Below are 16,668 nucleotides of genomic sequence, written 5' to 3'. Positions count from 1 at the left end.
GGCTGCCCGGTGCTTTCGAGCACGCTGTCTCAAAGAGCGTGGTGGGGTCAGTCTTTACGGAGTGGCCCGTGGCTGCGGGGTGTTGGTCAGTCCTGAAGAGACAAACCTCGCCGCCCGAGTCACAGCCTGGTCGGCAAATCGTCCTGTGTCTTCTTATTCGGTAGTGGTGTTTTGAATATATGGCAACAGAGCATAACTGGCCCCATCCAGGTGTTGCATATAGCCTGCTTAAGGTAGCATTTTCTCAACTTGTATGCGTTGTGTAGGGCGATAATCCATTCCCTTTGACCTAGTTCAGCATTTAACCTCAAATAATCTTTTCCAACTAGCGTGTGTATGGTCTTCATGTTTAACTAGTAGAGCTGCCAGTGATGGTTTTTAGTCCTTGCGCTCGTTGTATTTGTCTCTTTCTTCCAATGAGAAACTGAGAAGACCGAACTAAGTCTTGGTTGTATCCTGAGTGATGTCATAGCCATTAGAAATGGTAGTGTGTGAACAGCAGTAATTCCCAATTGAGCCCTTCTTTTGACTAAGCCAATTACTTGGTATCTGTGTTCCCTTTGGATTGAGCGTTCTTCCTTTAGTCTTATGTATCCATTAAACAAATACTCTGCTTTTCAGTTGCCCCGGCCCTAGTTTCTCATTGTACTGCTTCTATTTTCAATGTTTTTTGATCTGTCAGTATATCTGTCTTCAATGTGAGGAAGGATTTGTTGTCTGACAGTTGGTAGATATGTTCTGAATTATAGTCTTCTTGCCTTTATCTGGGTTCTCATTATTTGCCCAATATTGGACTGTCATCCTATGCTGGAAATTTCCTGAATGGACCTCAGTATTTCTCTGTTCATCAGAAGAGGACATTCTATATTCTGCATCTTGCATCTCTTGATCTTATTGGTTACCTTTATTTGCACAACCTATATTCTCTTATTTCTCTTGTTCTGGGAATACTAATATTCATACCCTGTTTGCAATTCAAGCCTTTTCTTCTTATCTGTGTCTCCTTGAAAACAGTCATTTCCCTTGCCATTGTAATATTCTGCTGCTGCTAGTGGACAGCAGCTTTGACCCAGTCATCAACCTGAGATAGGTGCCAGTCTGTTATGTCTCTGCTCTGTAGCTGTGAAGCAGTGGACTGGTGTGTGGCCCCGTGGCCAGGAAGGCTGTTAGATGTGGGATCTGAAGACCAAAACCCTTCTGTCCTGAGAACTACCCTGGATTCAGAAGGGCACATAAAAATATTTGAAATAGGCGTGAGTGTCTTGGGAAGCCTGAAGTCTGTATTCTCCTGATTCTTACAGAGATGTCTATGTAGTCATAGTCCATCTCATGCTCTTAAAAGGTATGAGCAGGGCAAGTCTGTGTCAGCCAAGTTTTTAAGTTGTGCAAGATTTTGAACTAGAGAGACACGGCTGTTGTTATGTGTGCTTTTATATTGTTTAAGTGAAAAAAATAAATTTAAGTTGAAAGCCATAGGCTGAAAATGCCTTGGTACCTAGAAGAAGATCTTGAGCTTAGGAACTGTTGATGATTTAAAACTATTTGGCTACAGTGGTTCAAGTGGTGGAGATAAATTAATTTATTTAACTTCCAAAATCATAAGCAATTGATTTAAATTGGTATTAATAATGCATATCAGCATCACTGTATGTAAAACAGTTGGTCCCAGTTTTGCAAAAGCCCTTAGATGAGATGCACATATGTGGGCTCAATGCAGGATCAGGTGACAGCTTATATTGTCTTGGGATTCTTAGGGTGAATACATAAATACAAATTTTTCTCCTAGCCTTAAAAATCTTTCTAAGAGGGACTGCATGACTGCGTGATGTTTCAAGTGTTCTGTCTCAAATGAACAGTGGGTTACAGTAGTGACAGTGTCATGCAATAGTGTGAGAGAAGCAGAACTGGTAAAAATAAGTCAGAGAAGGAAGGTGTAGGTGACTGACTAAGTTTCCTCAGTAAGTATGTAATACTGTTTTGCTAATCACCCATGTATGTAGTTGCATGTATAAGGTAAATTGAATGAAGATTAGAAGCCTAATTAAATTATGTTAATTTTTCTTAGGTATACTTAAGCAGGTTAAAGATTACATTAAAGAATGCAGCAAGTGCCAGGAAAAGCTAGATCGCTCTAGAGCTCTGTCAGATCCTTCTGAAATGCTTGAGGAACTAGGACTGGATGCAAAATCTCATGAAGACAGTAACGAAGCAGATGATGAGTTGAGTAACTCGGCGTCAATCCCAGCTGCATCTCCAAAGCCTGTGAAGAAGAAGCCAATAGCAAAGCATGAACTTGTGTTTGTAAGTACAGTTGTTTACATCTGTATTTAAGATGCTTGTTAATGGGTTCTTGGTCACATACTTATTTTCCGTTGTTGTATTAATCTTGCAATAATGAGATGACATGAATTTTGTCAATGAAATGAAATATGTGGAAACAAGTTACTGATATATATAACATTAAATTAATTTTAGTACATCATCTTTGGCAAACAAAATCACTCCAACTCCTATTTAGGCATATAGGACCCAAGTGAAAGTGAACGGCAAAACTAGTAAGTAGTAAAGCATCGCATGAAAGATTTTCGTGGAATCTCTATCTGTTCCTTAATAAATGATGCTATATTTATATAAAATTCTTGATAACTGGGGGCTCATACAGTTGTAAAGACTTTTGAATCTAGAAATGGTTTCAGACTATAGCATTAAAACATATGGTGAAAGAACTGTTTGAATACCCATGTTTTCCCATTTTTCCAGTTGTCTGTTCTGTGTTTGGAGGGAGGGTGAAACTTGTCATGTTTAAAGAAAAAAAACAATAGCAAAGTTAAGCTGTATATTATACAGGCTTGAACTGATTGTACAGTTGCAGAAAATAACCCTTTTTCTGTGTTTCATTGTGAATGCTTAAAAAGGCACAGTCTAAATGTAATTAAGTTCTCATAATGTTGTTTGTGACAGGTTGACAGTAAGGGCCTTGTGAAGCAGTCATCTTCCAAACATTGTCTCTCAGTCTTAAACCAACTGAATCAGCAGAGGCTTTCCAATCAGTTCTGTGATGTGACTCTGCTGATTGAAGGAGAGGAGTACAAAGCTCACAAATCTGTCTTGGCAGCCAACAGCGAGTACTTCCGAGAGCTCTTCATTGAAAAGGGAGCTGTCACTAGTCATGAAGCTGTAGTGGATCTGTCAGGTGAATTGTTGTGGGTTTCAAAGCTAGAAATTTAAATATCCTAAGTAAGATATATGGTATTTGGTTCAGTCTTTTTTGAGTGTTCAATACAACCAAATATTTTATCTTCCTTTTTTTCTCTATTTTAATATGAAAGTGTTTTGTGTGTATTTTAATGCTGAAGTGATCACTCTGGTGTAGCATAATTTGGTCTTCCATATTTGATGGACTATAGGATTTCATCTTAAAATTTCTGAGAAGCTTTGGATTGATTTTTACCTTGCTTAGGTGTGTTTTCTCCTTGTATTAGTCACAAACATTTAAAAAGGGAGCAATCAAATGCTTGAATATATCAAGAGAGGATGTTGACTAGCTTTTCAGTGAGCTGTTTTGCTGAACAAATGCTAAATTATTTCTTATGTCTGTAAAGCATTATTATACATGCTTCTGCTTATTTCTTACACCATCTGGTACTTAAAAGATAGGAGACAATCCTAAAATATTTTACAAATTGCTTTGTACTGATGAGCAGTAGTGTGCTGAACATATGCCTCCTGCGTTGCTTGCTAAGTAGTTTCTTAGTTGTGCTTGTCTCTGCATGAACAATAGACATGCATAAATGTATCATAAATAGAGCTGATTTATAGTATAGTGTTCCAGAAAGCCCTTCAAATTAAATATTTTATTTATAATTTACAAGACTGTGGAAAACTATACCAAATTCTTCTTTTCAGGCATTCCGATCTCTGTATCCATACCTTTATTTTTTCCATGAGCCACTTTCTTATTTTTCTGTCACATCAGTTGTTACTGAAGGCGTTACTACTTTCTGAATGTAGCAGGTCCAGAAGGACTTCAGTTAAATTTGGGTTAATCTGCTTCAAAAATATTGTGGCTCTCTCTGCTTCCCAAAACGTTCTTCTACATATTTTTATTGTGAAATTACCTCAGTTTTACTTACTGAAAAATTGAGCTTACTTCCATATAGAGAATGTACAAGGAGGATACTTTTGCATAAATGACAATTAATTGAGTCCCAATGAGGGGCTTCAGTGTTGCTTGCAAGTGTGTTTTGCACTACATTTCAGACATAAACATATTAAAAATGAACTGTTGTATTAACCATTAAATGTTTTTATGTAATTCAGGGTCATCAGTGTTTGCTCTAATATCTTGTTTTATTCCTGGTAGGGTTCTGCAAGTCCAGTTTCCTGCCTCTGTTGGAATTTGCTTATACTTCAGAATTAACTTTTGACTTCTGCAGTATGGCAGAAGTGGCGATGCTTGCCCGACATCTCTTCATGTCAGAGGTCCTTGAAATCTGTGAAAATGTGCACAAACAGATGGAAGAGAAGCAAATTACAGTGTACCAAAAGGGAGATATTCAAACAGTAGAGTCAACACAAAATTTAGCAGAGCAGACTGAAGTTGAGGTGCAGCTCGTGGAAGGTGCTGAGCAACCTGAGCTCACAGTCAGCAAAGCGCCAGTAGCTGTAAATGGAGCTCTTTCCTCTACTGGGCCAGAGGAGGCAGTGGCGTCCCAGCCTGACCTTCCCCCAGAGCCTGCAGAGGCCACTCCGGGTGATGTTTCAGAGCCTGTGGAGCAGTGTGAAACAACTGAAAATTGTGTCAACATGGAGCTGGTGGAGAGTGTTTCGAATAGCACTGTGTCTGTTGTGGCGGCTGAGCCATTGGCTGTGGAAGCCATGGACATGCAAAATACAACAGAAACTGAGACAGATCAAAATGAAAGCAGTAAAGCAAATACGGACACTGGTTCTGAAGACTCCTCAGAAACACTCAAGCAAAAAAATGGCAAGCAAAGTAAAGAACAGAGCATTTCAGTTTCACAAGTGGAAAGCCTAGCTTCCAGCCAAGATGATACTTACAAAAGCAAGCTTCGCCAGCGTTCTGTTAGCGAAGGTGGATATATCAGATTGCATAAAGGAATTGAAAAAAAACTGCAAAACAGAAAGACAAATCCTAAATCTGCAATACAGCAGGTATTCTAATTGTCTTTAGGCCTGTTGTCAGTAATCAATCAGTGTTTTGAGATCAATCTGAAAAGACGGTTTTCTCATGCCAAGCACTGTCTGGCAAATATTTTTCTTTTTTGAGTGATTAATGTTACTGCAAACCAAAATAACTTCTAAGATGTGACAGTTGTGAAAAAAAAACCCTAACAAACAACAGCGTTGTCATGAAAATTGCTTCCACATTGAAGATATTTAGAATAGATATTTAGATATTTAGAATGCTCTTTGGAGCCTTAGCCCAGTTTGAGTATTTCCTCACAGTTTCTTAAATTTGGACAGAAGGTGTATCTTCTCCCTAAAATTATTAATTACCTGGGAATTTAATTCTTAACTAGCAAGTGTGTATGTCAGTCAGAGACAAGTATATTTATCTGCTAGAGAAGTGAGACCCTAGAAGGACAAGGAGCTGTTGGAGCAAGTTCAGTGGAGGGCCACGAAGATGATCAAAGGGCTGAGGTTCCTTTCTTAATAAAACAGGCTGAGAGACTTGGGGTTGTTCAGTCTGGAGAAGAGGAGGCACCAGGGAGACTTTAGAGTGGCTCTCCAGTACCCAAAGAGGATACAGGAAAGCTGGGGAGAGGCTTTTCACAAGGGCATGCAGTGAAAGGATGAAATGTAATGTTTTTAAACTGAAAGAGGATAGGTTTAGATTGGATATTAGGAAGAAATTATTTAGTGTGAGGGTGGTGAGACACTGGTACAGGTTGCTCAGAGAAACTATGGCTGCCCCATCCCTGGAAGTCTTCAAGACCAGGTTGAATGGGGCTCTGAGCAACCTGGTCTAGTGGGAGGTGTCCCTGTCCATGGCAAAGGGTCTGGAACTAGATGAACTTTAAGATGCCTTCCATCCCAAAAAAGGTGTTTTGTTGTGTGATTTTTGAAAAATTAAAAAAAAAAAAAAAAAAAAAAAAAGCGACTGGGGATGAAAATTTTGACATGCAGATTTTAAGACTTAGCCATGAGTCACAGTAATGCAATCCTGCTACCTCCAGATTCAGATCAGTTAAAAAAGAGGTTCAAAGATATGACAGCAAGTTTCTATACAGGAAAATGAGAATATCAGCCCCAGGTAGCACTTCCAATACTGCCTAACAAAAAAACCCATAAAAACACCCTAATAAATCTGTAAAAGTAAATCAGAAAGAATTTTACCTATATACTGTACATTTTTTTGCAACTTGCTAAATAACTCATTTTTTTGCTGGCTGGTAAAAAATAATTAGGCCACTTTTTTTTTTTTTTTAGTCTGATTACTTTTGTAGTAAAACAAATGTACATCCTGAGAAAGGAAGTGGGAGTTTAGGAAAGCGTTGGGAACTGATAGAAATTTTGACTGTCAGCACTTCATAGTTTAACTGTCTCTTGGTTCTCACTTAGGCAGTTGTTTCGGGATGAATGCTTAGTTGTCTGTGAACTTGGAAGTCATTCTTTGTCTATAATTATAATCAGTCTATATTTTTAAAACAAGACCAGTTTTTCACCCACCATGAGATCTGTTTGGCAGTGAACTGAAAGGGGGTAACTTCCTAGCAGCTACGTAAACTGCAAAATTAGGTGGTATCACAGTAACTCACAGAAACATCAACATTTAGTAGTAACTTGTAGAGGAAATTTAGAATACAGTGCAATTTGAAGGTTTTGTCTTTCCAACTCAGGTTGCCATGAAGCTGGTACAAAGAGGGAAAAAAATGAAACAGCCCAAAAGAGAAGCTACAGAAAATAATGAAGCAGAAGCTCAGCACAAATGCACTGACTGTGGAATGGTGTTCCAGCGGCGCTATGCACTTATAATGCACACACTGAAACATGAAAGATCTAAAGATTATAAATGCCCAGTAAGTTGGGGTTTTTCTGTTTGTAAACCTCCCTCTTTATGAAAATGTATTCAGTGTCAACATTAGTAATTATTTTTCTTGTCTCTTTTCATACATGTATTTGTTTTTCTAATGGATTTCAGAGGCAGATGCAGCCCTAATCTTGATGGGATGGGGTGAAATGTGGTGCAGCCACATGGCCTGACAGCACCATGTGATGTGGGAGTGCATTTGCTGCTCAAAACAGATCTGGCATGGGCTTTAATTTTAACCTTTCTAGCAAATTTGCAAATCCATTTGTGTTTAGATTAGCCTGGAAGTTGACCTCATTGGGAAGTGATCAGTTGTTCTGTCAGTAGCCGTAAAATTAAAAATTTACAACTGTTAATTAACCTGAGATCAAAGGCCTGTTGGAGTCAGGTTATAGACCTAGCTAATCATATTGCTGTACTTCAAACCTTTGTTTACCTTTTTAATGAAATATTTTGTGATTATTATATGCGAAGTAAAGTTGCAATGTCTTCTTTCCCAGCTGTGTAAAAAAGAATTCCAGTACGGTGCTTCCCTGCGAGCCCATCTTGTCCGGCACACTCGGAAGACAGAAGTGAGCCCTGCAGCTGCTGGTGCAGAAGAGACAGGCGTGTCTTCGGTGAAAGGGAGAACTAAACGGGAATTCATATGTGATATATGTGGGAGAACTCTACCTAAGCTCTATTCTCTCAGGATACATATGCTCAAACATACAGGTGTAAAACCACATGCATGCAAGGTAAAGAGGAAGTCCTTTTATTCTGTAGTCAAATTAGTAATGTTTTATTGATAGTTTTGACTAAGGGGCCTACAGGAAAGCTGGGGAAGGACTTTTTACAGGGGCTTGCAGTAAGAGGACAAGGGGTAATAGTGTGAAGGTGAAAGAAGAGAAATTTAGGTTAGAGATCAGGTGGAAATTTTTCAGTGTGTGAGACACTGGAACAGGCTGCCCAGAGATGTTGTGGGGCCTCCATCACTGGAGGTCTTCAAGGACAGGTTGGATGGGGCTCTGAGCAGCCTGTTCTAGTGGAAGGTGTCCCTGACCATGCAGGGAAGTTGGAACTTGATGATCTTTAAAGTCCCTTCCAAGTCCTTTCTGTGATTCTGTGACTCTCTGTCCTAAAATTTAGGTTAATTTAGGATCACTTCAGAATGGTGGAAACTACTGTAAACTTCTGATAAAAATTCTTGTAGTCCAAGAATGAGTAAACAAGAATGAAATTGAATCATGAAAGTTCATATTCCTGTGTCTAGAAGACTATCTTTGCTTGAGTGTTCTTTTTAAACAGACCAGTTCTGCCACTGGTACAAAATCACAGGCTTGGTTGTGATTTGGTTCCCAAGAAATACAGGAGGTTTTGTCATGTTTGAAGTTAAACACCTATTAAATAATGAGTTTTATTTGTTCTGTTCCACTGCATATGTTTTGGTTTTTTTTAGGTTTGTGGAAAGACCTTTACATATAAGCATGGATTAAAAATGCACTTAGCTCTCCATGAAGTACAGAAACAGTTCAAATGTGACTTGTGTGAAAAGTCTTTTGTCACAAAAAGAAGTCTTCAGGAACACATGAGCATTCATACAGGTAAGTGATGAGAAAGAGGATCCTTTTACTTTGGCTGGTAGTTGTATGCTGCTGAACTTTAACATTGTTCTTGTCAAAGGAACTGTTTAAAAATAAATAAATAGTAGTGACCCCCTTTTTTTTTTTTCTACTGGTCAAGCAGCTGAGATAGAGGTTAACAGTCATTTTACATTTATTTTCTGGGTTTATTTTACCATAGCTTAATATTATTATGCACATGTCCCATACAGGGACCAGAGAATCATGGTTGGTTTCATCCTGTGTTTTTATGTTATTAGGACAGCAAAGAGGCTGGTGAAGGGACTAGAGGGAAAGTCTTATGAGGAGAGGCTGAGGGAACTGGGGTTGTTTAGCCTGGGAGACTCAGGAGGGACCTTAGCACTCTATAACTATCTGAAGGGAGGTTGTAGTCAGATGAGGCCATGGCCTTAAGCTGCACCAGGGGAGGTTTAAGTTGAATATTAGGAAGCACTTCCTCATGGAAAAGGTAATTAGAGTGGACTGTCCATTGGAGTGGACTGGCCAATGAAGTGGTGGAGTCACCATCCCTGGAGGTGTTTAAGGAAAGGCTGGATGTGGCACTTAGTTCCTCGGCCAAGCTGATGTGGTGGTGGATCATAGGCTGGACTTGATGATCTCAGAGGTCTTTTCCAGCCTCAACAATTCTGTGATTCTCTGTATTTATAGCCTCTATTGTGTCAATTCAACAAATATAGGCAATAGGCTGGAATGTTCTGGAGTGCTTACCGTTCCAGCTTATCCTTTCAGACGAAAACATGCTAAGTTAAATTTCTGAGCATCTTCATATATATTTTACAAGACATTTTATAAAACGTGGTATCTTGAAGGATCTTAGCATGTGAAAGATAACAACATAATAATTTAATAAAAGCAGAGTTTTAAAAGTGTAATGTGTAGAAATTGTCTGTGTTTCTTGTTGCCCAAGTTGGGCAGAATCAAAAGAGACTGTTTCTTTCAAGATGATTTGTTCTAGAAATTAAGGAATTTATATTAGTGCTCAATACTCCTAAGTTGATTAATTAGAGCAAAAAACTTACTTTAAGGTAGTGGTCCACAAATTCAAGATGTAAGTAATCTGTAAACAATGGTTCATTGCTGGAAAAGTTGCCTGTGGTTCATGTATTATGCAGGTGTGGGTTTTTTCCACACGAGGGCAGTATTTTATGCCATTCACAATTAATGACTACTAGGAGCTACAATGTTGTACCTGTGTTTAAATTATGTAAACCAGTAATTTAGAGTTGCTACTCCCTTTTCTGTTTATTATTACATTGTAACATATGAAATACTCTTTAAATTTTCACCTCTGTGGAATTAAACCAACTTCTTTTTGTAGCACTGCTCTGATTACTTAGGTAAATTATTGGAGAAGAAAACCACACTCTCACAAAGCACTCTAGAGGTAAGGAGGTCTGGCTTGGTAACATGTTTTGTTTTGGTTTTGTCAGGAGAATCCAAGTATCTTTGCTCCATCTGTGGAAGGTCTTTCCACAGGGCATCAGGACTCAGTAAACATATAAAGAAACACCAACCAAAGCCTGAAGTTCGTGGATACCAGTGTACTCAGTAAGTTGGTTGGTGGGGTTTCTTTCTTAACATTAATGTTCCTAGTAATTTTGAAGATTAAAAGCAGGTCCTTGTAGCACAAAGCTATTCAAAGGCATGGAATAAGACTTTTAAAGCATAAGAGTAAAAAATGCACTTTTGTTAATATGTGCATTGGAGAGCAGAATTTTGGTTTTTAACTTTGCCAGCTCTAGTTTCATGCAGTTGTTTGTTATGAGTGTGTTTGCACTTGTAGCTGTAAACAGTAGCTATGTTACTTTAAAGCTCTTTTGTAGCTAGAAGAGTCGTAAGCTTGTCAGAGGGGAAGGAGCTTCAACCTATTCTTGCCCTTTTTTACTGACATAGTTTATTTCACTTTAATTTGAAAATTTCTTGTACAATCTATGATGTCAGGTACTTGTGTGCACTGCAAGATACACTGTGTTTAGCAAACACCTCTGCAGGAACAGCTTAGTAAGACTCGCAGACTATTGCAGTTAACTTGATTACAGAACTTATATGATCACTTGAATATCTTTGCATTGTGGACTTCAGTTTAGCAGAAACTGTAGTTGGAAAGAGCATGTCTCCTAGTGTGTTAGCAAAGCATGGATACTTTTTCCATGACCAAAGAGACTATAGGACAGCGTTTCCAATGACCTGGAAAAGCAGAAATGGTGATTAATTTCTAAACTGTCAATTAAGTCTCTGGAAAACTCTGAGGTATTAGGAAGGCTTATACAATTTATAGGATTGGCTATATGCAACTCATGGTTTTAATGACAGATTTAATGTAAAATATTGAAGCATCTCTGGTAGTGATGCTGCACATTAGTGAAAATAGTATTTTCTAACCGCTGGAAACTCAATTTAATTCTATCAGCAATGTTTTTATTTAGTGCTTTGTAATGCTCAAAATACTGATCTTAGAAATACGAAGAATAAAGCTACTAGGGTCCATGATAGGGACAGAACTGTTTAGTAAACCCTACTTGGGAAAGCATTTTGGGGTTTGAAGGAGAAATATGTTTAAAAAATAAAAATCTGTTGCTAAAGGCAGTACAGATATGGATGCAAAACATAACCTTGACAGAGAAGATACTTTGATTCCCTGACTCCTTCAAAACAGACACTGTCCTTGTTTTTTCTACAGTGACAATCTCTACTGAGAATATAATTCTTGTTGTCACAAATTGTTTATAGAGATCTTTGCTAAGCAATAACCAGACTTCAGTTTTCTAGTTTGGTGATTTGGTCTGTAAATGTCCCTGCCAGACTTCAGTCTGAGGTTCTGGACCAGTTGAACAAAGGTGAACATGAGTTATGTTCCTACAATGTTCACAGAAATTTTCCAGTGAAGTAGATACTCAATTAAATTGCAGTAGAATGTGATGGTGCCAGAAGGTAATGGTGGTGGTTGCTTGAGTTTTTTACTTCTCTAATCGCTTTTCCAAATAGGCAGTCCTTGAAGGGAGAGCACCAAGTGCTCTGCTCAAACCCAGGATCCCCAAGAGCCCCGTTTGAACTGGACCTGTCAGTTTTTTTCAGCCTAAGGAAGAGCAGGTTTTTTGGGTGGCCCAAGGACCAGAACCTTTTTTTTTTCTCCTTTGCCACCCCCCCCCCCTTTTTTTTCTTTTCCTCAAAAACAGTGAAGTCTTTTTTTCCTCTTCAGAATGTCCATTTTTCAGGAAACTTATTTAAAATTTTTAAAATTGTCTTCCTGTATGGAAGCTTTTTTCTTCTCAGGTTTCATTGGAGGTTAGGAATTCTGAGATTCCTTCATTCCAGAGGTTGATCAGCTGTGGAAGGTGAATCCTTCACCTCTTCAGTTTTCTAGTTTGGTGATTTGGTCTGTAAATGTCCCTGCCAGACTTCAGTCTGAGGTTCTGGACCAGTTGAACAAAGGTGAACATGAGTTATGTTCCTACAATGTTCACAGAAATTTTCCAGTGAAGTAGATACTCAATTAAATTGCAGTAGAATGTGATGGTGCCAGAAGGTAATGGTGGTGGTTGCTTGAGTTTTTTACTTCTCTAATCGCTTTTCCAAATATGCAGTCCTTGAAGGGAGAGCACCAAGTGCTCTGCTCAAACCCAGGATCCCCAAGAGCCCCGTTTGAACTGGACCTGTCAGTTTTTTTCAGCCTAAGGAAGAGCAGGTTTTTTGGGTGGCCCAAGGACCAGAACCTTTTTTTTTTCTCCTTTGCCCCCCCCCCCCCCTTTTTTTTCTTTTCCTCAAAAACAGTGAAGTCTTTTTTTCCTCTTCAGAATGTCCATTTTTCAGGAAACTTATTTAAAATTTTTAAAATTGTCTTCCTGTATGGAAGCTTTTTTCTTCTCAGGTTTCATTGGAGGTTAGGAATTCTGAGATTCCTTCATTCCAGAGGTTGATCAGCTGTGGAAGGTGAATCCTTCACCTTTGCCTCTTGGCATTTCTCTGTTTCTTGTCCTTTCCTGAGTCATACAGATATATGATGTTACATGAGGAAGAGATGCAGATTATTATGCATGATGTCTGAAAGGCAGAATTTTTCCAAGGGAGAAATCATGTCTTTGATTATACTGACCTCTGTGGTTTTCATACCAAGAGGAACCTAGTGATTTGTAATTCCATATAGTAATACTATGGCAAGGTATAAATGAAGGAAAACTAGGAATTTGTCTGTGGTTAGGAGTATACAAACAGCAAGCTAAAGAATAAGTATAACTCCTTCCAAATGCTTTCTTGTAGTATTCTGAATTTGTTTTTTAATTTCTAAAATAATGCATTTGAGCATTGCAAACAGCAAATCTCAGTTATCTTTTATTAATAATCCTCTTGTTAAGGGAAGAAACAGCTGGTTCAAAAATTCATGTGTTACAATATAAATTTCTGATGCCTTCCAGTTGCTTTGTCTTTGATTATTCCCCATAACAATACCAGGAGGACTATAATTAACTGTAGCAGACAAAAGTGTTTCAGAGGTCCTCAAGTTATATTCCAGACCTTCAGATAAACTGCTGGTCCTTTTAAATTTTCCCTAGTTTGGAAAAGGATTTTCATACAGATGTTTGTCATGCAATAGATGTTCTCAAAGTCTTCAGTTGTCATTAAAAGAAAAGGCTTCCATTGCCTTTGCAATCAATGTCACCAAGACCTTTCTCATGTGGGATGCTAAAACCTTTACTGTTGCAGGTGTGAAAAGAGTTTCTATGAAGCTCGGGATCTTCGTCAGCATATGAATAAACATTTAGGTGTGAAGCCATTTCAGTGCCAGTTCTGTGGAAAATGTTATAGTTGGAAGAAAGACTGGTATTCTCATGTAAAGTCTCATTCTGTCACGGACCCTTATAGGTAAGAGGACGTGCATTAAACTACTGAAATGTACTAATCAATATGAGGTTATAGAGATCCACAGCCAGTCAACAAGGAACTGTCTAGTGTACTGTTAAGGTACCAATTGATTGATGTTAACTGGAGTCTTGAGTACTTGAGAATGAGTGAGTGACTTCAAATAGTGCAGTCCAACTGTTAACCTGCTGGCACAATCCTGGAACTAATACATTGAAGCTTTAAAAGGATAAGTATAATCGATGAAGGTAGAAATGCTTTATATGTGATCTCATTTCTCTAGAATAGTAAGTGGGGAACACTGGCTGTGAATAAGAGAAAATGTAACTCAGTCCAACAATGTTATTTCTAATTACGGAACTAGTTGTCATTAGAGACAGTATTCCCATTAAACTTTGCATATTAAAATTAAAGTGCATTTTGGTTTATAAAGCATAATGTAAGCGTAGAATAATAGTTTCAATAACTTTTTCACATTTTAGGTGCAATATATGTGGTAAAGAATTTTATGAGAAAGCTTTGTACAGAAGACATGTAAAGAAAGCCACACATGGTAAAAAAGGAAGAGCAAAACAAAATCTGGAACGAGTTTGTGAGCACTGTGGAAGAAAATTCACCCAACTCCGAGAATATAGGAGACACATGAACAATCATGAAGGTATATAGCAAACAAGTAGTCATAACATTCCTCAGTCCCTAAAACATAAAGAAAGGGGTCATTGGTTCACTGAGCCTGTGTATGTCCTGTGTTGCAAGACACATAGAAGTTTTTATAGATTCTCCACATAGTTTTATGCTAGTCTTGGTTTGTTAACTTGCTTCCACCGATTTCCAGAAGTGGCTCCTACAGACTTCCTAAAACTGCAGTCATGCACAGGGACAGGGACAACTTGTCCTTCCAGACCTTTAATGGAAGACTATTAAAAAATGATTAAAATATTTATATCTGGCAAAGAGTTGGATATAGTAAAACATTTTCCAGTTTGAAAGCTGCACATGATTAACAAAATACTACTCAAACAGGAGAGTGATTGGCCTAAATTTTAAAAAAGGACCACTGTTGGGAGTTGGTCTTGATTTATAACAAGCAGTAATTTGTATGATGTTTGGGAAAAACATGAAAACATTTTATAATTATTTTTTTTTTAAGGGTGCATTTTTACTTTAGATGTGAAGTATGGTGGTGGTTTTTGAGTTGTTTGGTTTTGTTGGAAGTCTAGATACATTCCCTTCCTGGGGCAAACCCCACTTTTTTGAAATGGGTCTCTTTTTAAAGTGCAGTTAAGAATAAACCCAAGAGGTGTCTAACTTCTGAAGTAAGAGATTTTCTGTTTGTTTCTAAACACAGAAGGTGTCCTGTAACAGGTAGCTAGCCTAAAGTTCCGGTAACTGGAAAACCCAGTGTTGAAATAGTGTTTGCTGCAATCCAGGTGCCCCATTTCATACTGCAGCCCACAGAACTCAGACATGGTAAGGGAGCATAAGATGATACAAGTATCAGGGTCAGTGTTTGAACATCTGCAGTGTGGAGGAGAGGAGAAAAAAGCTGTAGAGGGCATTACAAGCTAACTAGTTACTAAGTGCTGATTTGATTAGACTTTTTTTCAAGTTTTGTAGAAACAAAATGTGACTAGGAAGGTAGGTGACAAGCTATTAAGTAAAACAGTTTCAGAAGGGCATCGGTGGCAAGAAATAATTAGGATTTTATTAAGCGGTATGTACTTAAAATTGGGGAGAAACTGCATTAAAAGGAATTTTGAAAATTTCTTCTTTTTTTAAATGTTAGATTGGGCAGAACACTTGTGGAAAAACTTACCATTGAATTTATTATCCTTATATTACATTAGAGTGCAGAAATGGTAAACAAGATCTCTTACATAGAAAAGGTTGTAGTATTTTGTTCTTTTATACTGTTGTTATCCCCGTCACTTCTCGTCTTCACTAATGCATATTTATGAATGCTGACAGTCATCTTATCCTTGCTTTCCATTTGAGCACAGGTGTGAAGCCATTTGAATGTCTAACTTGTGGAGTAGCCTGGGCTGATGCACGTTCCTTGAAGCGTCACGTGAGGACACATACTGGAGAGCGACCGTACGTCTGTCCAGTGTGCAACGAAGCTTACATAGATGCCCGAACGCTACGGAAGCACATGACCAAGTTCCACAGGGACTATGTACCCTGCAAAATTATGCTGGAAAAAGATACCCTGCAGTTTCATAACCAGGGGACACAGGTGGAGCACGCCATCAGCATCTTAGCAGCAGACGTGCAGGAACAAGAAACGGAGATTAGTGTTGGTGGTGGTGAAATTGAGACTGTGGTAGTGACAGGAGAGACACTTGAAGCCATTGAAGCAGTGGCAGCTACTGAGGAATGCACATCAGTCTCTACGCTTTCTGACCAAAGCATCATGCAGGTGGTAAATTATGTATTGGCACAACAGCAAGGACAGAAGATGGCAGAAGTGACACAGGCCATTGAAACTGTAGAAGTAGAAGTGGCCCATGTTGCAAAGGCAGACTGAATATAGTATATGAGAGAGCAAGAAGGGTGAGGTCTTGTGATCTGTGAGGGCTAAGTATTTAAACTGTGTATCTGAGTATATGATGCCTGTTTTCAAACAGTTAATCACCAGGACCGAATGTCTTGCTTACTAAATATTGTACCATGCATTATGGGGGAAAAAGTGGGATGCATCAATGTAGGTCAAGGCTTTGAAAGCAAAGATTTATGCACTGGCCATAACTGGGGGAAAAATTTAAAAAAAAAAAAAAAGTTGGAAGAGTAATGTTTTCTATGTCATGGAGTAAGTGTCATGCTGTAACTTAAGAAACAAAAAATGAAAATATGTCAAGAGGCTGCACTAAAAACATGAAATGCACAGCAGTTGGTAGCGTTTTTTTTACTTTTGGTTTTATGTGCATTTTATCAAGTTTGTGAGCAAATTACCTATATTGGATTCAGTCTGTTTGGGCCCCAAGACAAGGGTATGGTAGAATGCTTTGTGCAGTGTGTGCTTCATGCCACATCCAGAAAACATGAGGCTTTTTTCTTTGGGTAGAGGCAGTTAGTGAATCCTAGCTTTGAAGAACTTATTTCAGATCCAGGTTGGTAAGCGGTGGGTGCAGGGTT

General features: G+C 38.4%; 1 protein-coding gene across 1 annotated transcript in view; it reads left to right on the top strand.

Moving 5' to 3' along the window:
• Positions 1 to 16,060, top strand: part of ZBTB11 (zinc finger and BTB domain containing 11) — a 19,019-nt gene extending 2,959 nt beyond the window's left edge. The window contains exons 2-11 of the mRNA XM_009993395.1: positions 2,066 to 2,301; positions 2,962 to 3,193; positions 4,364 to 5,175; positions 6,864 to 7,043; positions 7,555 to 7,791; positions 8,493 to 8,637; positions 10,107 to 10,224; positions 13,378 to 13,536; positions 14,016 to 14,191; positions 15,534 to 16,060. Coding sequence (XP_009991697.1) covers positions 2,066 to 2,301; positions 2,962 to 3,193; positions 4,364 to 5,175; positions 6,864 to 7,043; positions 7,555 to 7,791; positions 8,493 to 8,637; positions 10,107 to 10,224; positions 13,378 to 13,536; positions 14,016 to 14,191; positions 15,534 to 16,060 — 2,822 coding nt within the window. The remainder of the gene's footprint in view (positions 1 to 2,065; positions 2,302 to 2,961; positions 3,194 to 4,363; positions 5,176 to 6,863; positions 7,044 to 7,554; positions 7,792 to 8,492; positions 8,638 to 10,106; positions 10,225 to 13,377; positions 13,537 to 14,015; positions 14,192 to 15,533) is intronic.
• The last annotated feature ends 608 nt before the right edge of the window (positions 16,061 to 16,668 follow it).

Source organism: Chaetura pelagica, unplaced genomic scaffold (assembly GCF_000747805.2).
Source record: "Chaetura pelagica isolate M959 unplaced genomic scaffold, ChaPel_1.0 scaffold101, whole genome shotgun sequence".
Lineage (NCBI taxonomy): Eukaryota > Metazoa > Chordata > Aves > Apodiformes > Apodidae > Chaetura > Chaetura pelagica.
This window is presented reverse-complemented; position numbering and strand designations above follow the sequence as displayed.